At 36.3% G+C, this 22,142-nt stretch overlaps 1 protein-coding gene across 3 annotated transcripts in view; it reads right to left on the minus strand.

Annotated features, from left to right (window-relative positions):
- Nucleotides 1-537: 537 nt before the first annotated feature.
- ANKEF1 (ankyrin repeat and EF-hand domain containing 1) overlaps nt 538-22,142 on the minus strand; it is a 29,180-nt gene continuing 7,575 nt past the window's right edge. For 2 of the 3 annotated variants that reach the window (XM_073006834.1, XM_008018219.3), the window contains exons 4-11: nt 19,906-20,105; nt 18,679-18,828; nt 17,525-17,648; nt 12,697-13,519; nt 10,988-11,214; nt 9,605-9,768; nt 8,292-8,429; nt 538-7,387 (exon numbers count right to left, since the gene is read on the minus strand). In XM_073006834.1, coding sequence (XP_072862935.1) covers nt 7,229-7,387; nt 8,292-8,429; nt 9,605-9,768; nt 10,988-11,214; nt 12,697-13,519; nt 17,525-17,648; nt 18,679-18,828; nt 19,906-20,105 — 1,985 coding nt within the window. In that variant the 3' untranslated portion in view covers nt 538-7,228. The other variant, XM_037990708.2, reaches the window with a different exon arrangement.

Here is a 22,142-nt window from a genome sequence, read left to right on the forward strand (position 1 = left end):
GCTATTTCAAATCATCTTATAAAAAGTCACTAAGCCTATGAAAAATAAATCCCTTTTTGCATATTAGTTCCTCTTCAAAGTCTTATTTACTGAAGATAAAAGGAAAATAGGCCATCATTATTAATCCTGAATAAACACATACCTACACACACATATCACATCATACACCACACAACACTCAATTATTTACCTAGGATAAAAGAAATCTCCAGTAAGTTCCAGAATCTCAACAGAATATTCAGTTCTTCCTTATTACTCAGAAAAAATTCATGATGTAGTAATAACTACCTAAGGATCTAAGAATATTAGTATGTGGTTATTTGATATGCACAAACACCCCATCTACCTTCATTTGTAAACTTCCCCTAGGATGCATTGTTACAGAAATACAAATCCATATAATGAAATATACATACTGTGTAAATAGTTAATAATACCATAGTTCAGATGACTATTTACTTCAAATTTATGTGTGTGTGGAGAAGGCATTTGAATTTTCCCATTTCTCTTTTTACACCACCCTTTTTGAAGAAAAAGTACAGGCTCAGTAGTTCTCTTGGGCACTTTTCATGGCTACATTGTGAATTTAATAAAAGTTGCTAAACTAACTTCACTGGGGATGATTGATTTGAACCAATTAGATAGACATGACCTTATCCTGAGCATAAGGCTGAGTACATCTTTCTGTTTCTCATGTTTGTAATTTTTAACCATTGATAACACTGAAATTTGAAGAAGCAGAAACCACCAGTGGGATTTGTGATTCCCCTTTCAAGTAGCTGCCAAATCAATTCTCAGTGCTATTCTTGCTCATTCATCTTTATTCTTAATGATGAGGTAAGTTCGGAAGTTTGTTGAAGTTATATTCTTTTTAAAAACAAAGTGTGTCATGCAAAGTGATCTCAAGGAGTCACCTTCCAAAACTTTGCACCTGAATTTTGCACACGAGGGCATGCCATTTGTAGCAGATGCTGTTGGTGCGCTGCCCAGATCCCCTTAACCAGCTGGCCCACCCAGTGCTCAGCTGCTGTGGTTGGAGGCTAAGTGTTACCCATTACTCTGGGGATTGCCTTTGGCTGATCAGAGCCACCTTGCAAATCAGCCAGGTGACACTTGTAAGGTTTCTCTCCCACAAGGGTCTGGCTAATGACTGATTGATGCAGGATATAACAGCCCAGCCTTCTTCCCTCTGGGCAGGACAACCTCTATGGTTCCATTCATCCTCCACAGCTCCCCAGGAAATTAGGCTGGTGCTAACTCCCTCCTGAGATCATATCCTTCCCTCAGGTCTTTCCCTGCTTTATTCTGCTTCTCTCATTCTCTGACACGTTCCTCCACAATAAGTCACTTGCCGTAGAGTCCCCATCCCAGCTTCTATTTCTGAGAAGCTTGATCTAACACATTATTTTAATTACCTAACTAGTAATTACCTAGATAACCTTTGGGCCACTATCCACCGGAACTACTACTGAAATTAGTAACTATATCTCATGGCAAACAGGGAGTTTTCATTTTTCTCTGATTATCAGAAACTAGACAAATATTTAGGGCCGGGTGCAGTGGCTCATATCTGTAATCTCAGTATTTTGGGAGGCAGAAGTGGGGAGATCACTTTAGGTCAGGAGTTCGAGACCAGCCTGGCCAACATTGTGAGATCCCATCTCTACTAAAAATACAAAAAAATTGGTAGGCTGAAGCACGAGAATTGCTTGAACCCAGGAGGTGGAGGTGCAGTGAGCTGAGATCATGCCACTGTGCTCCAGCGAGACTCTGTCTCCAAAAAAAAAAAAAAAAGAAAAAAAAGAGAAAAGAAAAAAAGAAAGAAAAAAAAAAAATATATATATATATGTTTAAATCATTTTGACGTTGGTTGAGATTCACTGAAAGTGAATCTGCTCCAGGAAGCCCTTTCTGTTCTGACTGTCCAGGTCTGGGTCCTTATTCCTTCCTGTGCCTTCTTTTGGTTCACTTTTCCTCTTGAGACTGAAAGATGGTTAAAAACAAACCATATATTGATCACCAACTAGGCATAGTCACAGACTGAGCACCCTTAAAGACATTATTCCACTAGAGTCTCATAAGAGTTCATTGAGGGATATATTATTGTTATCCCTACTTTATAAATGATGAAATTGGGAGTCACGACCTTTTGTAACTTGATCCATAGGGAAGCAGGCAGTAAATGCAGATTACTGACAATATGCAGATTCAAATCCAGGTCTGCTAATATAAAAGCCACAGTCTCACCCAGTTCACTGAAGTGTAAGTTTAAAGATAAGTGCGTGTGTCCCCTTTCCTGTGCTATGCACACAGTTACAGCTTCTGCATGCTTTCTAGCCAATAGTTCCACCATGACCTTTGCAGACTTGCCCTCGAGCACTGGAACAGCCTCGCCCATACACCCTCAAGCCTGCAGCTACTGGCTGATACTGGAACCCAGAAGCCCAGCTCCTTGCCTGTGTGCTACAGCTCCCCACAGGCTACTCAGAAGCTGTGGCTTCATCTGAAAGCGCACCGTTGTTTGTCTCCTTTCATTTCCCTGTCCTGTTTCATACCCCTCACACCACACTGCTCTCCCCTGGGAGCCCTTCCTTCACACATTATTTGCTCCTGAATTCTTGGCTCCGTGTCTTCTGAGAGAATCTTAATGCAATGCACAAAAAGGCATAAAAGAGGCAAATACTAAGAAACTCACTTTGGTATTATGGACTTTGGTGTTAACTTGTGTTCTTTCATTTTTTTAAAAAAGTTGTTAATTCCAAAGTAATACGTGTACATTGAAAAAAAAAAAAGAACAGAAAATACAGGTAAGTCAAAATAAAACAATAAAGGTCAGATAACTCATAAAGACCCAGCAAAATTACTATTTATGTACATGTTGCACATTTGCAAGTCTGATATTATACTACTTATAATGTAGGTACTTTTCATGCAACATTTACAGTCTTTTTATGACAGTAAGTTTTACTCTACAAAATTTTCGTTACGCTCATATGGACTTCAGTACTATAATTTTGGGCAGCAGGTAGCGGGAGCAAGCTCCCTGTGATGCCGATGCTGCTGGCCCATGGACCACTCTTTGAATAGCACTGATGTTCTTATGGGCCATTGTTAGAACTGTGACTCTGCTATGTTTGGGTTTAGCATTAAACTCCAAATAAACTCAGTTAATTGTGTGACTGTTCCCCTCACACAATTCCCCTTTAAACATGTTGAGCCATTAAAATGAATACAAACACTCCGTATGTGGGGAAAGAGAGTTAATAGGACCTAACATTAATGCTTACTCTCAGTTTATATTTGCAAGTGGCTGAAGGTGATCCCAGGACACCACTACATATCAAACTGATATTTTAAAAATGTTGTACTCACTAGAGTGAAAACAGAAAGTTATCGCCTCTGAAAATCTGCTGTTGCAAATTCGTTTTCCCTGTTCCTGAACAAAGCTAAAAGGCGGGCATTTTCCCTCACATTCAAGAAATAAAGAGTCCTCTGATTGTTTTAGAAAACAAAATGTATTTTTATCAGGAGCCAACTTGAAAGGTTTTCCACTAGTTAAATCAGGGACAATTTGAGCATGAAAATTAATAATAAGAGTAAAGGATCACATAGGGGAGGATTAAATTTTCCTCTACCTTCTTAGGTTCAATGCCTGGAGCCTGTGAATTAAACTGACAAAAGGCATTTTAACAGGAGAAAAAAAGTTTATGCATGCAAGGCATATACACTTGGGAGAACTCAGTGATGAGTAACTCAAAGGGATAGTTAAAATTGGTGGCTTATAATCATCTTGATATGCAAAGGGGAGGGGGAGAAGACATTTATGTAAGAACAATGACTTTTTAAAAAGATACATGAGTTTTCAGGTGAACAGAACACAAAAAATTATGTGATAATGTTTATCTATGCAGGTATAAATGGTCCTTAAATTTCTTTCGGGGCCATAAAACACTTCTGGAGAAGGGATTTGGGGTAGGATTACTTGTGTTCTAGAAGTAGATCAAACCTGAAGAGGAATTTATGGCAGCCTTATTTCCCAGAAGTTACTGCTTGTAGTCAGATAAGCAAAGGTCTGAGAAGGCTTTTTTTTTTTTTTCCCCCCCCTGCATATGGTATGTTAAATCTCAAAGGTCTTTGGCTTGAAATAATCTTTATACTAACTCTGGAGTTCTGAGTTGGTCCTCACACATATATAATTCCCATTAAATAAAAAAGGAATGCATGAGTCTATACCGATTTGAGTACATAAATTAATAAGGAAGAAAAGAAAGCTCTGCCCAACAGCAAAAGGCCAAGTAAGAAGTGGAAAGAATGATAAAATGTAGCCATTATTTTATGGGAACTGTCACTGTGATAATTATTTCAGGCAAGAATCATCCATGGACGCTAAAATTAGTAGGTGAAAGTGTGAAAGTAGAAGGAAATTTCCATAGTTTCAAAGTATCTATCCAACAGATATTCATTAAGTACAAGGAAAACTACTAGAGAGTTACTGGCACCAACTCTCCTTGAAGTCAAAAATCCATGTATAAGTTTTGCCTCCTCAAAAACCTAGATACTAATAGCTTACTACTGACCAAAAGCCTTACCCATAGCATAATCAGTCAACTAACATGTATTTTATATGTTATAAAATACTGTATTCTTACAATAAAGTAAGCGTGAGAAAAGGCAACAATTGAACTCAACACAATAGCAACAGGAGGTGGCTATGAAATTATTACAGTTGTACAGTATGTACTACAGTTAATTTTATGCAGTTATGATTTATTACTGCAGCTTTACTTTTATTGACATTTCTCTCAACTGCAAATGCAGTTAAAGTTTACGTCGTGTATCAACATCACGTGCCTCCTGATATGATGTACTGAGAAGGGTGCAATGACATCTGCAGCATTGCTGCCCCAAAAGCATCACCTGAATCTATTCTTGAAGACATATAAGACAAACCAAAGTTGAGAGACATTTTACAAGATAACGGCCTTGTGTTCTTCTTATATACTGTCATAAACAAGCAAGCAAGCAAACAAACAAAAACAGGCTGTTCTAAACTAAAAGAGACCAAAGAGATGGGACAAGCGAACGTATTTCATTACCTGGGAGTGCAAAGGAAAGTACTGAGATAAATAGCAAAATCTGAATGAGGTCTATAGATGAAATAGTTCATTTAAGTGTTAATTTCCTTATTTTGCCAATGATAATATTGTTATGCAAAAGAACATCATGATTTCAGGAAATACACAATGAAATATTTAAAACATCATGTCTTCAACTGACACACAAATACAAATACATCATGTAAAGAACGTCACGTCTATCATGTCTTCAACTGACACATAAATATTTCAGGAAAAAAATGAAACGTACACATACATGTATGTAGAGGGAGAAAGAGATAAAGCAAATGTGGTAAGTGGTTAAAGTTTAGGTAATCTGGGTAAAGGGCATATAAGAATTCTTTGTCAATTATTGCAACTTTTCCATAAATATGAAATTATGTCAAAACAAAAAGAAAAGAGAGAACAAAAAACCAAACCAAAACCTTACAAAACAGACAAAATTTAGTTGTAATAGCAAATCTCTGGGCTCCAAATGACAACGCTTGTAAGTAATTCCTGTTCAGGTCTGTCTCCTTCAGAGGGGTGGGCCTGGTTACACGCTTCACTCTCTCTCTTCCCTTCTCCTCCCCGACTGGCTCCTGTGAAAGATCCCTCTCCAAGATTGGAAAGAGAGGGAGGAGGTTAGAGGAAAGGGGTTTAATCCATATGTGACTGACAGAGCTGTAATCTGGAGTTGGTGCCTTCTGGTAAGGCAGATTCTAAAGTGGTTTCTTTCTGTCAATGAGACATTGGATATTTTTGGAGCTCCTGTTCAGTACCCACTGCATTTCCTGGTGTGAGTAACGCCTCAGCTAGCTTTTTACTCCAGAGTACACCTCCAGACATGGTCAGTTTTATGTCTCAACTTGGCTAGGTTATAGCACCCAGTAATTCAATCAAATACTAATCTTAGGTGTTGTGGTGAAGGAATTGTGTACATGCAAGCAACTTTTACAATTCGTTGACTTCATGTAAAGGAGATTGTCTTAGATAATCTAGGTGAACCTGATCCCATCAGTCACTTTAACAACAGTTGAAATTTTGACAGTTGTAATCTGGTTAGGTAAATGGATGCCTTTCCTTTTAGGAAAGACATACTGAAGTATTTAGGTGTATGAACAAAACTGAGGTTTCCATGATGAAGAAGAAATTCCACTTGTGGACTTCAGGGACAGCTCCTGCATGTTTCAAGCCTGCACTTCCTGATGGCCTACCCTATAAATTTAGCACTTGACCATCTGGTACCCAAAATTATGTAAACCAATTATTTGCAATAAATCTTATCTATCTATCTATCTATCTATCTATCTATCTATCTATCTATCATCTATATATCTGTCTATCTGTCTTTCTAGCTAGCTAGCTACCTAGTTATCAGATTGGAGCAAAAGTAACTGCAGTTTTTGCCGCAATTAAAGGTCATGGCAAAAACCTCAATTACTTTTGCACCAACCGAATATCTATCTATTTAGGGCTAGGGCTATCTATCTAGGGCTAGGGCTTTTAACAGCTAGGGCTGTTAAAAGTGTATTCAACTCAAGGTATCTAATACACACAGTTTATAATGGCATGTGAGAAATAAGCTCCTTCCTTAAAATATTAAATATTACTTCTTTTTCCAAAACCTAAATTGTTTTCATCAATTTCCACTAGAAAAGTATCTTCAATAAGCAGGCTGAGTACAGTAGCTCATGCCTATAATCCCAGCACTTTGGACAGCCAAGTTGGGAGGATTGTTTGAACTCAAGAGTTCGAGACCAGCTGGGGCAATATAGTGAGACTCTGTCCTATTTAATTAAAAAAAGAGACAATTAAAAAAATAATAAGCATGATGATGTAGACCTGGTAAATCTCTTGACAGCAATGTTTATAACCCACATGCCATGTACTTCACTACATTCATAAAGGGGCTGTGGGATTTATCCAGAATGACATACCATTCATTTCAAAATCACATACATCTTTTCTCTAGACAGCTCAGAATATTTATAGTTGTTAAAGCAAAACGAAACATTTGGTAAGAAGTTCTTGGTGTATGGATTGCTTTGGCTTTGATGGAAATATCTACTTTCTCCAAAGATTGGTCCCTGGGTCTCAAAGCATTTACCCCAAGAAGTAACTGCTATAACTTATGTCTTCAAGGCAGCTTCCAGTGCTCGAGCTTTCTCTGTGATGTTCTTCTGAAAAGGCATCATAAAATCTTCGAAGTCCACCTCATGCATAAACCTCTCTCGCCATAGTTCCCTCTTCCTGATCAGCTCTGCTGTTGTGGCTTCAGGACTCCAAATCTTAAAAAGAAAAATAGCCATGCCCAAGCAGGTATGAGTATGACAGCCAATAAATATGCTAATATCCAGACAATTTTCAATACACAGTTTTAACTTAAAAACTTGTTTATAGTTTTAACTTAAAACTATTAACTTTACTTTTAGATGTGTTTTAACTTCTTCCCCCCCTCATATGACAGTAGTGGTTACACGAGCATCACTGTTTTTGATGATGACTGTCTAGACAACTAATGTCGGAAATGTTCTTCAGTTACTTCTCTGGCCAGTTATTCTCAGACCAGCTGCTGTTCGTTTTTCAGGATGCCAAAATAGGAAAGCAAAGAAATTAGAAGATCATTGAGGTTTACTACCTATATGTCTTATGTAGAAGTCAAAATTATTTTTATAATAGAAGGCGAGGGGAGCTGCTCGTTCAGCCTGGTTGGATGGCCAATGGAAAGACAACTCTTTTCTCCAAAACATGTCTCCACCTATTTAGTTGTGGACATTTTCGTAGGTTACTGAATAAATCCAGTCTTGATTTATATGAAACTCCTGCATGAGCTGGTAGTAGTAAGTACAAAGAAGGGTTGGGTCTGAGAAGTACCAAAAAAAAAAAAAGTATCCTTAGGAGTTAGAGATTAAACAGCTGCAGAACATGCCATTGATTCAGAAAGACTTCAACCTTTCAAGAAAAACGTAAATCTCAATACAGAAATAGTAATAGCAAGAGAACCAGATGCCGGGAGCTATTAATTGGGCATACTGAGTTGAAAGTAGCAGAACCTGGCAAAAGAACATTCACAAATAGTAACTATGAAAGATAAACTGTGCAGATTTGTTTGAATATTCTACATAAAAAGCTTTTGAAAAAATGACATTATGAGCTTCTACCACGCTATGAAGATCTTTTCAAAGCACTTACCCTCCGTGGAACAAATGTGATATCCACTTTCTTAGTATAACCACTGGTAATCAATGAATTGAGATAAACCACATCATCCTTCCGTACTTTCTTTCCCTCTGATGTGGTTGGTACACCATAAATTGATGACAGTGGTTCCTGGAAACAAGGCCAAAAAAATTATAAATTGTAAAAATCTATATTGACTTTCTAACATTATTTGCTGTTTCATATCTTACTCTGAAGCCAGAAAAAAACCTAAAAATGCTACTGTGCAATTATAACTTGAGATAAAATAGTATATTATTATAACTTTGGGGATGGGGAGAGATAGTTTGCCTTGTTTAACTTTAATTAGAAGTATTGGTAGACGATCACATAAGCCTTCGAGATACCCATCCTTGATCTGTGGCCTACTAAAATGATAATGGAAGAATTTTAGTTGACTGATCCTCCTTCACCTTTTGCCATCCTAACATCCTCCATGTTTATAACTCTGCTGTCTGTCTATAATCCCTTCATCCTATCTACTCCCTACCGCCTACATTTCCCCAACCCTTTCCAATTTGATGACACTTAAAACTTTTCCTTCTTGACTTTCATCTCTTGTCCTGTGTCTCCAGTAAATCTGCTTCCTTAAAAAAAGCTTCCAACCTAGAGACACACTTAGGGGTTTCCTGCTAATGGTAAAGTCTTGATGTCTCAGTAACTCATATGGGCAATAACTTCAACTTTCTGCTGCACTTTAGACGTTCCATATCACTCCCAATTACCAGAAATGCTGAAAACCTTCTACAATCATTTTGCGGGATATTCTAGTGGCAATGACTCCACATCCCAGAATTCAGTGGTATTCATTAAAATTCCTTGGTGGAGGTGGCAGGTGGGAAGAAGGGGATATGGTGGGCAGTGAAAGGGGATATGGTGGCAATGAGACCAAAATGAAGAAAAATCATGCTTTACTTCATTCCTCATAACAGTTAGCCTCCTTCCCTATTTGGACCATCTCATCAAATCTGTATAATTCAGGACCAAATATATACAAATCCAATACCAGTTTTGCTTTTCTTTTTCAACATTCCAATTGTATTTGGCTGAACCCATTTGGTTTTTGTATGGATTTTCTTTGCAGTGAGTACTTTTTAGGCTCTTCAGTGATAATAATTTTATTATATATTTCTTTAAAAGTACTATATAATAATGGTATTGAAAGTATGCACTGCATATTATCTTGCCCATGTTGTATAACAGTATGTATATAGTGCTTCTGCCTTCCCCAAAACAGATTTTTAAAGAGTTCCAGTTACTAATGGGTAGTCAACCTTTTTTCTTACCTCTTCTTTCTTAATTTCAGGGCCTTCAGTCTTCAGTATAGGAGGTGTCTTGCCTTTTAGTTTTTGATTTGCTGCTGGTTTTGGCAAGTTATCTAGCTTTTCTTTAATCATACCAATTATTCTATAATCAGCATATGCCTTTGCAACGTCCATGGCAGTATGCCCTATTGAAACATAAACATAAATTCAGAGTGACTATAAACATATTAATGATTAACCATGTAGAAAAATATCTCAGCACATCAGCTCTAAGCCTGCCCTAATAAGGGTGATTCCTAAAGCAAGTTGTATATATACAAGGGAAGTTCACAGAGCTAGATCAGATATTCTCTATGGTGGTCCCAGCTTTTAAAATCCCATGATTTATAGTGCCATCTAAATACATAAAATTATTTTTTCCTTAGTTTTTTTTTTACTGTTTCTTAAAGAGTGATAGGAAATATTATATTACATTTTAAATATCAAATTGATTGTTTTCTCCCCACATTGTGCAAATTTCCTTCTATGTGATAGATAATTTTACATTATCTTCCCCTTTCCTTGATGTAAGGAGGGAAATTCCAAAAGGTCTGGGGGCCACAGGTGCTCCAGGCAGATGGCTGGGCAATATGTTACCTATAATATCATCAGGCAGGACAGGTGCAGTAGTACTTGTGACTCAGAGGCAGCCTGAACCAACCAGAGGTACGATGCTCACTCAGTCAAAGGAAGTAGTGGCTTCCAATGTAGGAAAATGATACTTCCAAACAAGGAGCTCAAATATATTCAAATGATTTTTTAATTTTTCCTGTATGGTATTTACGATACAAGGTAGGTTGTGTGTTTACTTCCTAGAGTCAGGGAAGCCTCAATTCAGGAATTACTTTGCCCAGTTTTAAGAGAAATCCAAAGTCTATAGAGTATGCAATTGTTAGTAATTAACAGCCATAACAGTGTAATAACTCAGTGTGTCATCTGCAAACTGGTGCAAGTCCACAAACTAATAGTTACTGATCCATAATGAAGTAACTACAGAAACTAAGTGTTTACAAATGTTTATAGCAACTTAATATAATTTTCTGTCATTAAAATTTAAATATTAAAAACAAAGGTTTGGCCTTCCATTTTTTTTATTTTATTTTTCTAATAAATCATTTTTATTATGTTTTACAAAAGTATTTCAGTCCATGAAAGATTGCAAACATAAAGAATTGGCCCTCCAACACCAATGAGTGGAGAAGCACTTGGTAGAAGACAAACTTCCATAACATTTAACTCAGGCTTGTGTTTGCACCAGGAACACAGTGGACAATGCAAGCCTACGAGAATAGACTCAGAAGGGGCTTAGGATCTAACATAAATTCTCCTTTTCTAACCCTAATCATCAATAAAATGAACATATACCTTTTCTATTTTCCAGCTGGAATTTAGCACCAATATCAAGTAGGTATTTTACAGTATCCAGTCTGCAGCTTTCAATGGCTCTATTTAAAGGAGTTGAGTTGTTGATTGAAACTGCGTCTATGAAAGCTCCAGATTCAACAAGAAGCTCAACAATGTCTTGTTGGCCTGCATGGCATGCAAAATGAAGTGGAGTCCACAGAAAATTATCTGTTGCATTAACGTTAGCTCTGTAAAATAAGACAGATGAACAAGCTAAAAATACTGGTTTTCCAATGACTGGACACTAAAAATGCAAAGTAAAATTTCATAGAGTTCTATCAAGTTGATAAATTGTAAACTCTGTGCCATAATTTTTCTTCAAACCTCTTTGTTCTGCATTATTTGACAGTCTTAACTTTCTTTGTGTATATCTACATTAAAAAGCACTTTTGATTCTAGGGATTACGATTTTGCAAAGGTTAAAATCAAGGAAAATTATAAAACTAGATCCAATGAAGATAAAAGCTGACAGGACATATAAAAGTTACATTATTTCATTTTGTGATTACTTTCTCTGCATGTAATACATTTTTAAATGAAACTTCATTATTAAAATTCTAAATATTACCATGTATTATTTAAAATTTTAGTCCTTTTTAGAAATTCACTGTCCAGAAGTTCATATTCTCATTAGTTGCTCTCTTGGTAGTATACAAATTTGAATCTTTCTTTAACATTAAAGTACTAATAAGATTAGTACTTTATTTCTCAAGTATGAAATTACTGTGTTAACAAGAGCTTTACATATTTTAACTCATTTAATCTTCAACTAATCTTGTGGCATGAGTTCCACTACAGTCTCATTACGTACATGATAGAACTGAGACACAAAAATATTAAGAAACTCACCCAGGTTACACAACTATGGTAGAAGAAGGAATTAAACCTAAGTGATTGTTGTAGTCTAAAAAGTTAAGTATTATAAAAATGTCATGATTTGATATTTTAAAGATATTTACATGACCAAGGAAAAGGCTGCCCCACACTGGAGGAGGGCAGCAGGTTTGGGGACCAAAACATGTTGTTATAGCCACCATTCCACTTGTTTTGAAGTTGTTGAGATCCTCAAATAGAGGCAGATTAAAAAGTGACTCTACACCATCTAGGTGAGACTACGAGACAGGACTGAGCTGTGCTGCCACTGACAGAAGGCCAGTAACAATCAGAAGACTCTGTTTACCCCGAGTAAACACTTACTGGCCTTCACTTCGTGCATAATTGCTATTGGCAAAATATCTTTGTGCACACACAATCCTATGCTCCCATTATCCTGGCTTCCCATATAAAATCTATAGGCTTAATTAATCTATTACAGGCTTTAATAAAGGGGCTAGGAATCTAACATAACATAAATCTAACATAAATTCTCCTTGTCTAACCCTAGCCGTCAATAATATGAACACATACCTTTTATAGGGCATTTTATAGACTTTAATAAAGCATATAATAAATCAGCATTTTTAATAATGTATTCCTTAATAACATTCTTTAATGAAGCCTATAATAATTTATTAAGTGTTAATAAAAGGTTTTTATACATTAAAGCCTTAACTTATTATAGACTTTAATAAAGTAGCACTTTTCTATATTACAAAATTCTGTCGTCCCTTCACTTCCTTGAAATGTGAAGACTCATGAAAATTTAAGCCACACGCGACTGAGACACATACCCTTTTTCAAGAAGAAACTTGACCACATCTATGTTTCCACTTGCACAAGCCGTCATTAGCGGAGTTCTGTAATAATTATCCTTCATATCCACAGGTATTCCTGATTCAAAGGCCTTTTTCAGAGAAGCCAGATCCCCTGCTTTGGTGATAATATTAATGTTTGAAAATGCCTTCTCTGAATCATCAATGTACCAAGCAGAGTCATCCTGAATGGGATGTTCTGGGGGATGATCTCTGTTAAACCGGCTGCTATCAGTGACATTCCTGTAGGTCTCAATCATGTAATACGGTGGCCCACCATCCTGCCGGCGTGGAAACGCGTACTCAGGAATGACGCAAATTGGAAGGGGTAAGACAAATTCCCCTCTCTTTCCTTTTTTGCCCATCCCTTTTTTCTTTTTCTTAGGTCCATAAGATCCTAATACAAAAGACTTGCTTAAATATCTGGTTCCTTTAAAGAATTCATTAATATTGACCCCTCCTCCCCCAGTTTTCTCATGAAGTTGAGCGATGGCAGTCAGCTGTTCTGAGCTCGCATACTCTTGCCTTTCCTCCAACACCATCACGAAATCATTCTTGCTGATGGTCCCATCACCCCTGTCTAAAACCGAAAAGGCTTCCCGGAGGAAAGCCTCACGTTCTACGGACCAATCGTGCAGTCTAAGGGCCCACAGTGGATTTGGATTTTTGGCTCCCAGCCTGGCTAGTCTATTAGCGATTCTCTCTGCTCGGCGTATTTCTTTGCTTGCTGCTTTGAAGCCGCCTTCCCTAGCCACAGCCCCGGCCGTTTTATGATCTAAATTCTTCCATTTCAGGTCACATCCTAAAACATAAAGCATCATAATCACGAATGGTGCCAAGGCATTTGCATGGCTAATAAGTGACATTCATCCAACGGTTTTCTTAATTTCTCATGATTAAAAAAAAAAAAAATGTGTCCCCAAATTATATGTATATAGAGATGTGCACATTTTGCTGTTATAATTACAAAATTGAGCTGTGATTTTGTTTTTTCTGTGAGCATCACTTTGGTGAATTCTAAAGAAGATAAGTTTACAATTTACAATAGGATTAGAACATTGATCCCTAGAAATATTTGAAACACATACCATATTGGTACACTTGCTCAGGGGACTTCAGGCCAACAGGAAAAGAGCAAGGACACGTTTGAATTTGGAAAGAAGCTGGATTCAAACAGCTTACCTAGGACCTTATGAACTCAGATCTGAACCTGAAAAGAAGCAGAATACCTGCTTCCTTTTGAATGATTTAAACTGTAAATCTGTGTATAATCTTAAAGTATATTTTTTTCCGTATTCTTCATTAAATAATGTCATTTATAGTAATCTGCTGTTTTGTGGTATGGCCATGTGAACAACCTTCACAGAGGAAAAAGTAATTTGTAATTAAATCTGAGGAGTTCAGCATTATATTTATGTGCAAGTTAGATATTAAAATTCATCTTCCTTTTTGGTCCTTATTTAACAAAATGATGAGACCAACATTAATTGTAAATATTCACCAAAGAAAGAAACTTTTTTGAACATGTTAGGGAATCCATTTAGTGCTACCAAAAAGGCTGTGTTGTCTATAATAAGTGTATGTATAAGTAAGACTTTGAAGAAGCAGTCAGACAAAGCTTTTCAAGATTAATACTTTCCTTAGTATTGTCAAAAATTAAAATTTTATACGATGAGTAAAATAGAAAGAATGAATAAGACCTACTATTTGATAGCACGACAGGGTGACTATAATCCATAATAATTGTACATTTTTAAATAGCTAAAAGAGTGTATTGGATTATTTGTAACACAAAGAATAAATGCTTGAGGGGATGGTTACCCCATTCTAGAGGATGTGATTAAGTATTATTGTATGCCTATATCAAAACATTTAACATACTCCACAAATATATACACTTCTATCAACAAAATACAAATTAAAAAAAGAAAAATAAATCTATTTTACTATACACATAAATAAATCTATTTTAATACACACACACACACTTTTTATACTAACACTGATAATTTTACCAGTAGTAGAAAAACTAAAAAGGCTATTGGGATAATAAAGGTTCCACAATTTCTATATTGGATAGTTATAAGAACAGTGACTCTATAGTGTAATTCCATAGCATAGTAATTCCATAGTGCAATTCCATACTAATTCTGATATGCTGTTTTTATTTAGCTATTTATTTTGCTTACTCAGGGTGTCAGGGGGTTTTTGATCCCACCTCTCAAGCCACTTCTTCTGTGTTCACCCAGCACTAAGGACCAAAGGATTTTCATCCTGCTTTAACTTACCCTCTGCAGCTTCCAGCTTAATCCTAGTTAGAAACTTCCACGTGTATAAAAGACTCCAACATCCCACGTAAAAGAGCTAAAGGCAGTTTTCCTGTCCTTTTGACTTGGAGCTTTCTGTCTCCTCCTTTATGATTAGTAAATAAAGATCTGTTCATTCCCTGTGAGATTTATGCTCCTCTGTGGTAAAGATGTTCAACTTCCAGCTGGCTGCTGCTGCAGAATCAGGGAGTTGAGGGCCCAGGAAGAGGAGGAGGAGGACTCCCTGAGCTCCCTTCCTCTGCCCTTGGATGTGGCTCTCACATGCTTACAGGGAGTTGTCAATTGCCCCAGCAGGGGGAGGAGGGGGCGAAAGAGGACCATCATGAGGAAATGTGAGAAATGTATCCAGCCAGCACAAATGTTTTACAATTAAGTACAGAAGACACTAAACCCAGGGAGCTTATTCAGAAACAAGCATTTGATCGCTAAGGCTTTCTTGCTTCTCTGATTGCCTGAATTCTAAAGGTGGAAATGTAACTGACAACACTTCTGCTGCGAAACTGGGTCACCCACACAGGATCTGGTGACGTGTTTATATTTCCCAACATGCACAGAACTCAGAACATTTTCAAATATTTGCTTTAAAATAGCCTTATGATTGATTCTTCTAGGAAAATAGATCTTTTCTGCATCACTGAATTAGGCCTTTTTGCATGACCCAGGCTCTGGTCCTTGGTTTCTCAACGTGCTTTCTGTGACTTTATTCCAGGAATACATAAATGATAGTATGTGTGATATTTGTCCCAATAAGAAACAAGTCAACATATTAAAGTTAAAGAAATTTGTCTCAACCTGAGTGGATCTTTAGTTTTTAGAAATACATAATGTTGGCCAGGCGCGGTGGCTCAAACCTGTAATCCTAGCACTTTGGGAGGCCGAGACGGGCGGATCACGAGGTCAGGAGATCGAGACTATCCTGGCTAACATGGTGAAACCCCGTCTCTACTAAAAAATACAAAAAAACTAGCCGGGCGAGGTGGTGGGCGCCTGTAGTCCCAGCTACTCAGGAGGCTGAGGCAGGAGAATGGTGTGAACCCAGAAGGTGGAGCTTGCAGTGAGCCGACATCCGGCCACTGCACTCCAGCCTGGGCAACACGGCGAGACTCTGTCTTGAAAAAAAAAAAAAAATACATAATGTTAAATCTGAAATGTCAGAATAAACTGCTAATAGAGACAGATCTCTCAAACAATTAAGACAGTTTGAGAGAACCAAAATTGCATTTGATATATTTTTTCCTCATTTGCTAAAAGAGTTTATCACACTGGGGACATAGGGAAAGTATACATTTATACAAGTAGAAATGGATAGTTATTATGCTATTATAGTTATGTGGGCATGTTAGTTTTATCTATAATTTTGGTGACTTCTAAAATTTTGTGTCTGTGTGGAAGACAGAAAAATAAAACACTTTCTTTGCTCTATTATAGAGTTGCTGGACTTTCAGTTTTTGCCTATATCTCATAAACTAGAAAAAATACATACAGTTCTGCAAAATGCAGTTCTCTCTAACAGAGTTAAAAAGCTTTTAATGTGCATTTAATTAGTAAGTAATTAACAAAAATTCATATCCTTAAATATAATTAACTAATATTTTCATTTTAAGAAACTCATTAAGCTATGTATGATATAGTTCATATTTCTAAATTAGTATTTAAAAGCTACAGGAAAATCTAAAATTAAAAATTCTGCTTACATTTCAAATTTTCCACGAAAATTTTTATTTCATATTTTTCCCCAAATTATTTTCCCCATAACTGCAAATTATCCAGAAAAATTATCTTTGCATTTGACACATGGAATATTTTTTAAAATAAACTAATTAAAAATTCAAATGAAAGCAAATGGTTTTCAGTGTGTGTCCTTTTTTAGACTGATGTTGGCATTTTTAAAATAAGGAACTTAATCAACTGTACGTTTTTTGTTGTTTGTTTTTTGAGATACAGGCTGGAGTGCAGTGGCACGATCTTGGTTCACTACAATCTTTGTCTCCCAGGTTCAAGTGATTCTTGTGCCTCAGTCTCCCAAGTAACTGGGATTACAGGCGCCGTCACCACGCCTGGCTAATTTTCTTTTCCCATTGTTAGTAGAGGCGGGGTTTTGCCTTGTTGACCAGGCTGGTCTTGAACTCCTGACCTCAAGTGATCCACCTGCCTCAGCCTCCCAAAGTGCTGGGACTACAGGCATGAGCCACTATATCCTGCCCTCAACTGTAAGTATTTTAATAATTAGCTGGTTCAGGAACAATCCCCTTTAGGTTTTTAACAATAACTTAAAATTTTTGGAGAAACGGATTTTCATCATTAATACCAGATTCATGATTTAACAGAGAAATAATTTTCAATTTTCTTTCTACATATGAGTGAGGTTTTGCTATAGAAAAAAATAAGCCACTGACAAGTGATAAGCCCAAATTCTCTGCTTATCTATGACATGGGTAAATCAAAGATACTTTAAGCACAAAATTGCTAGACAATTTTACCTCGTTGAGCTATATATTTACAGCAATCTGCAAAACCACCCATGGCAGCGTAATGAAGTGGTGTGTTCCCACTTAAAGAAATCAGCCCCACGTCTCCATTGTAGGCAAAAAGAAGCTTCAATATCTGTAAAATAAATAGTGGATATTGTGGAGGAATAGGAATGTACATCTACTAACTAAAGACTGACAGCTAGACCAGCGCTATCCAGTACATTATCAATTAGCCACATATGATTTTGAAAATCCAAATTGAAATGAACTAAACTGAATATATCTAAGTTTCATTTATTTGTTTCACTAGCCACACTTAGAGTACTCAAAAGCCACGTGGCCACTGTGTTGTACTGTGTTGTATAGCACAAAAATAGAATATGTCCATCAGCACCAAAAGTTCTATTAAATGGCATTGATCTAGAGCATAGAAAACTCTATACTTAGAGGGGGCACTACCATTTTTGTTAGTGTAGGTAATTTAAGAAAGTATCAGAGTATGGAAAACAGCATCCAGGAGGAAAATTCTTTACCAAATATGGTTTCTATCTTTGTGTATACTTTTATTGCAGGGAAAATAGTGATATAAATGAAGATAACTGTGTTAAAATTCAAAGAAAATTGAGTAAAGAAATTTCAGATGGAATTCAGAATTTTAAAAAATAGTGTTAATTTTTATTTTGTTTCTGCAATGTTACTGTATCAGTGAGATATTCTTTGCTGTATGTTTAGGTAATCAGAATACTTGAGTTTAAAATTCAGGTATATCATTATCTAATACACACAAACACCACGGAGATAAGAATATGAGGGCATTGTTCTCCCATAATCAGATCATCATAGTTTGAAGATTCTAGTATGTAATGAAGGCATAAAATACAGCAGACCCAGCTGGCAGAAGTTTTAAATTGTTATCACCGAGTGTACAGAAAAATATTATTAATAATATTAAATAAGTAAATTAGCAAACACATAAAACTAAATAAAGAGATAAAGGCCTTTAAAATATAATTTTAGAATTATTTGGGGAAATCAAGATGAAAACAACATAGGTAACTCAGAAAAATATCTGCCTTACTGTAACCTATATGACATATAAAAAATTTGAGAAAAGGACAGAAAAGTTTTAGCAACAAATTTTAAAGCAAAGAATGGATTATTACATCGAAAAAGCCTCCTTTAGCAGCAAAATGAGCAGCATGATGCCTGTCGTTGTCAAATGTATTCACTTCACCTCCTCTTTCCAGTATGCCTCGAACTAATTCCACTACCCCTTCTCTTGACGCTTCCATTAAAGCTGTGCGGCCTGTGGACTGGATAGGAAATGGATGAGATGCGGTTTATGTCCATCATATTAAATAGCAGAATCAGTACAAATACAGCCTGAATCCATTTGACCTTAGCCTTACACTTATAAGTTTAGTTCTCTACATTTTTCTTAGTTTCATATAACAAAGAGGAAAAATTAAGCAAGTACAATGGGTCAGTACCCAAAACGTAGAAATCTAAAATCAAAGTCAAGATCACACTGCATGCCCCTGTGAGAATATCATGCTAAAAATGTATTTCTTGCAAATAAAGCAGAATAAAAAGGGAGAAAAACAGATAAAATATCAATACCTAATATAAAATTAGGTCATAGGTGTTTTCTAATGAGAAGAAAATCAATGTTTAGTGTCAAGAAAGGGCAATTACAAGAAAACTCGAAATTAGCCAAATAAGGAGAGTGAACAAAATTGATATAAGAAACAACAGAACTAGGCTGGGCGTGCCTGTAATCCAGGTGCTTCGGAATGCAGAGGCAGGCAGATCACTTCAGGCCAAGAATTGGAAATCAGCCTGGCCAACATGGTGAAACCCTGTTCTCTACTAAAAATACAAAAAATAATTAGCGGGGCGTGTGGTCGTGCGTACCTGTAATCCCAGCTACTCGGGAGGCTGAGGCAGGAGAATTGCTTGAACCTGGGAAGCAGACGTTGCAGTGAGCCAAATTGGACCACTGCACTCCAACCTGGGCAACAGAGTAAGACCCTGTCTCCAAAAAAAAAAAAAAAAAAAAAAAAAAGGAAAAGAAACGAAACGGCAGAACTATATATGTTTTTTTCTAAGAAGATAAATCCTACTCGGCATCAGCAATGCATTTTTTACTATTTCCTATAATGGTACCTTAACATTATGCATAATAAATACCAAGTTTCCAAACATAATTAGGAAACAGACTGCAGAATCACAGCAATATGAAGATAATAAAAGTATGCCATCTTCAAGTATTTTAAATCAAAATGAACAGTCTATCAGCTGACAGGATAATGTCATCATATTTAAATGCAAAGATTATACTATGCTGTAATTGAAACAAGAAATATTTGTAATCACAAGAATAGCCATACTGAGTTGATTGCATTGGGATTGGCTCCTTTTTCCAAAAATACCAGGCACACATCTTTAACATCATGTGCATCTTCACAAGCTCTAAGGAATATTGGCTTTCCTTCATAGGTAGAATTGTTGACATCTGCACCATGTTCAAGGGCGATCAGAGCACAGCGATAATGCCGCTTAGTTGGTAAAATGCAGTAAAACAAAACACCTGCAGAGAAATAAAATCCCCAGAGAGTATTTAATTAACATCTATACATATTTGACAGGAAGGAAAGTAAAATTATTAAAAATCATATTTAGCTAGTTAAAGGCATATCTGTCTTGGTTTCCTCTCTGAAACCAACTAAAACACCAAGACAGAAAACAAAAAACAAAAAATCTTAATTCCTGACATAGTTAGAAAACTGTCACAACCACATGTGATAGGACCTGGCTTATGGAAGAACTGGAGTGCTGACAGGTGAACCCTGTTGACCCTGAGTATTTGGCATCTTGCAGTACGTACCCTGAGTGTCCCTTCTTGGAATGAGCAGGGCTATAGCTATGTGTGCCAAAGGGCTACTGGTAAGCCCCCAGGTCCCCTCTAAAACTGCAGAATGGCAAAAGAGATGGCACTGGGTGATGAAATGTGTAGACTGGCCATGTTTGTAAGAAGCAGGCTGTCGGTATAGCAGTAAAGAGATGAAAAATTAGATGGCAAGTGGCTCTGCCATTTTAGCAAATCATTTTGTTCTATTGGAGAAAGGAAAATGCTAAATCCCTACACCCAAGACCTGTAACATACAGGCTCTCAATATAATCCATGTCAAAAGCATACTGCACATCAGGGATACTGTTATACACCCAGGACAGAGTGTTGCTAAGAAAGTCCTAGGTAAATAACAATCAAACTCCAAACTGACTTTGTAATGGGTTCATTCCAAAAAGGGATTTCATTCAAAGAATATTCAAAAAAGAAACCACTATGCAACCTATTAAAAAAAAAATACTGCAAGGAAAAAAGAACCTGATAACGAAAGCCAAGCAAAAAGGGTATATACTAGAAAAGATACATCAGGAAAAATTACTAATTCATTTCCATGATAGCAAAGAAACTAAATATAACTTGTTCTAAAATAAAAGTGCAAAGAGAGACCTGAATCGTAAGATTAAAAGGGTACGTTGGGTCTCAGGAAAAGTTGATTAACAACAGTCAACAAGGTATGCCTAGGTAAAGCTAGGCAAAGAAAGTGTCTCGTGAGAATCCAGGCAAAAATTCAACTAATCTATAAAGGGGAAAAGTCCAGCTGCCCTCAAAAACTTATCACAACAACATTCAATGCTACAGTATAATTAAAGGATCTCTACACTATAACTTGGGATAAAAACCAGAGAACTTTTATGCCCAATCAAGACTTTGTTCATATAAAAGCGACAGACATGTATAGTCTTAAGGATATAAGTAGTCAGGGACATAAGCCCAAAGAAGTGACTTAAACTACTTGATGGCAAAAGTGAGTTTTCCAACAGATCAATAGAGAATATGTGACTAAAAGAACAGTTATAAATACTGGATCTCTTTAGCTGCAGAACCAAAGCTAAGTCACCTTAGGAATTTTAGATAGAGAAAAATATACTGCAATTCATAATATTGTAAAAATAATATAATTTATCAAAAATTTGGAGGGAAGGGAAGGAAGGAGAAATAGTATAAGTATCTGATCTTCTCATCGTTTAGGGCTAAGACTGAGATATTATTTAAAGCAGGTAAGGAGATAAAGTAAAAGGTACTTATTATTTAAAAGGGAATCATTGAAAGAACTAAGTAATTATAATTGACTATAAAATTGAGTGGTAGAAGGGAAGTAGCAGAAGTAAGAGGAAGGGTTATTGTACTAATCTTATCTAATTTGTACTATTGTACTAATCTTACTAATCAGAGTAAAGAATCAATGAATACTGTTTAAGATGCTAACTCAATAAACAGGTTTAAGGATATATGAAGTATCAAGTTAACCGTTAAAATAACTAAAAACAGCCCATCAATTTTAGAAAATATACTTATGAGCATATAAAGAAAAACACGCATATACAGCAAAGTAAAACAAATATATGGACCATATGTGACAATACTTTCACATATTTTTATATATTAGATATATTTTGCCTTCACAATATAAAATAAATGATGTTTCTGAAGCCAAACCTATGGTAAATCTAGATGACTATAAATTGGATAAATTCCACCATTAAAATAAAAAATAAA

The sequence above is a fragment of the Chlorocebus sabaeus genome, chromosome 2 (assembly GCF_047675955.1).
Source record: "Chlorocebus sabaeus isolate Y175 chromosome 2, mChlSab1.0.hap1, whole genome shotgun sequence".
NCBI lineage: Eukaryota > Metazoa > Chordata > Mammalia > Primates > Cercopithecidae > Chlorocebus > Chlorocebus sabaeus.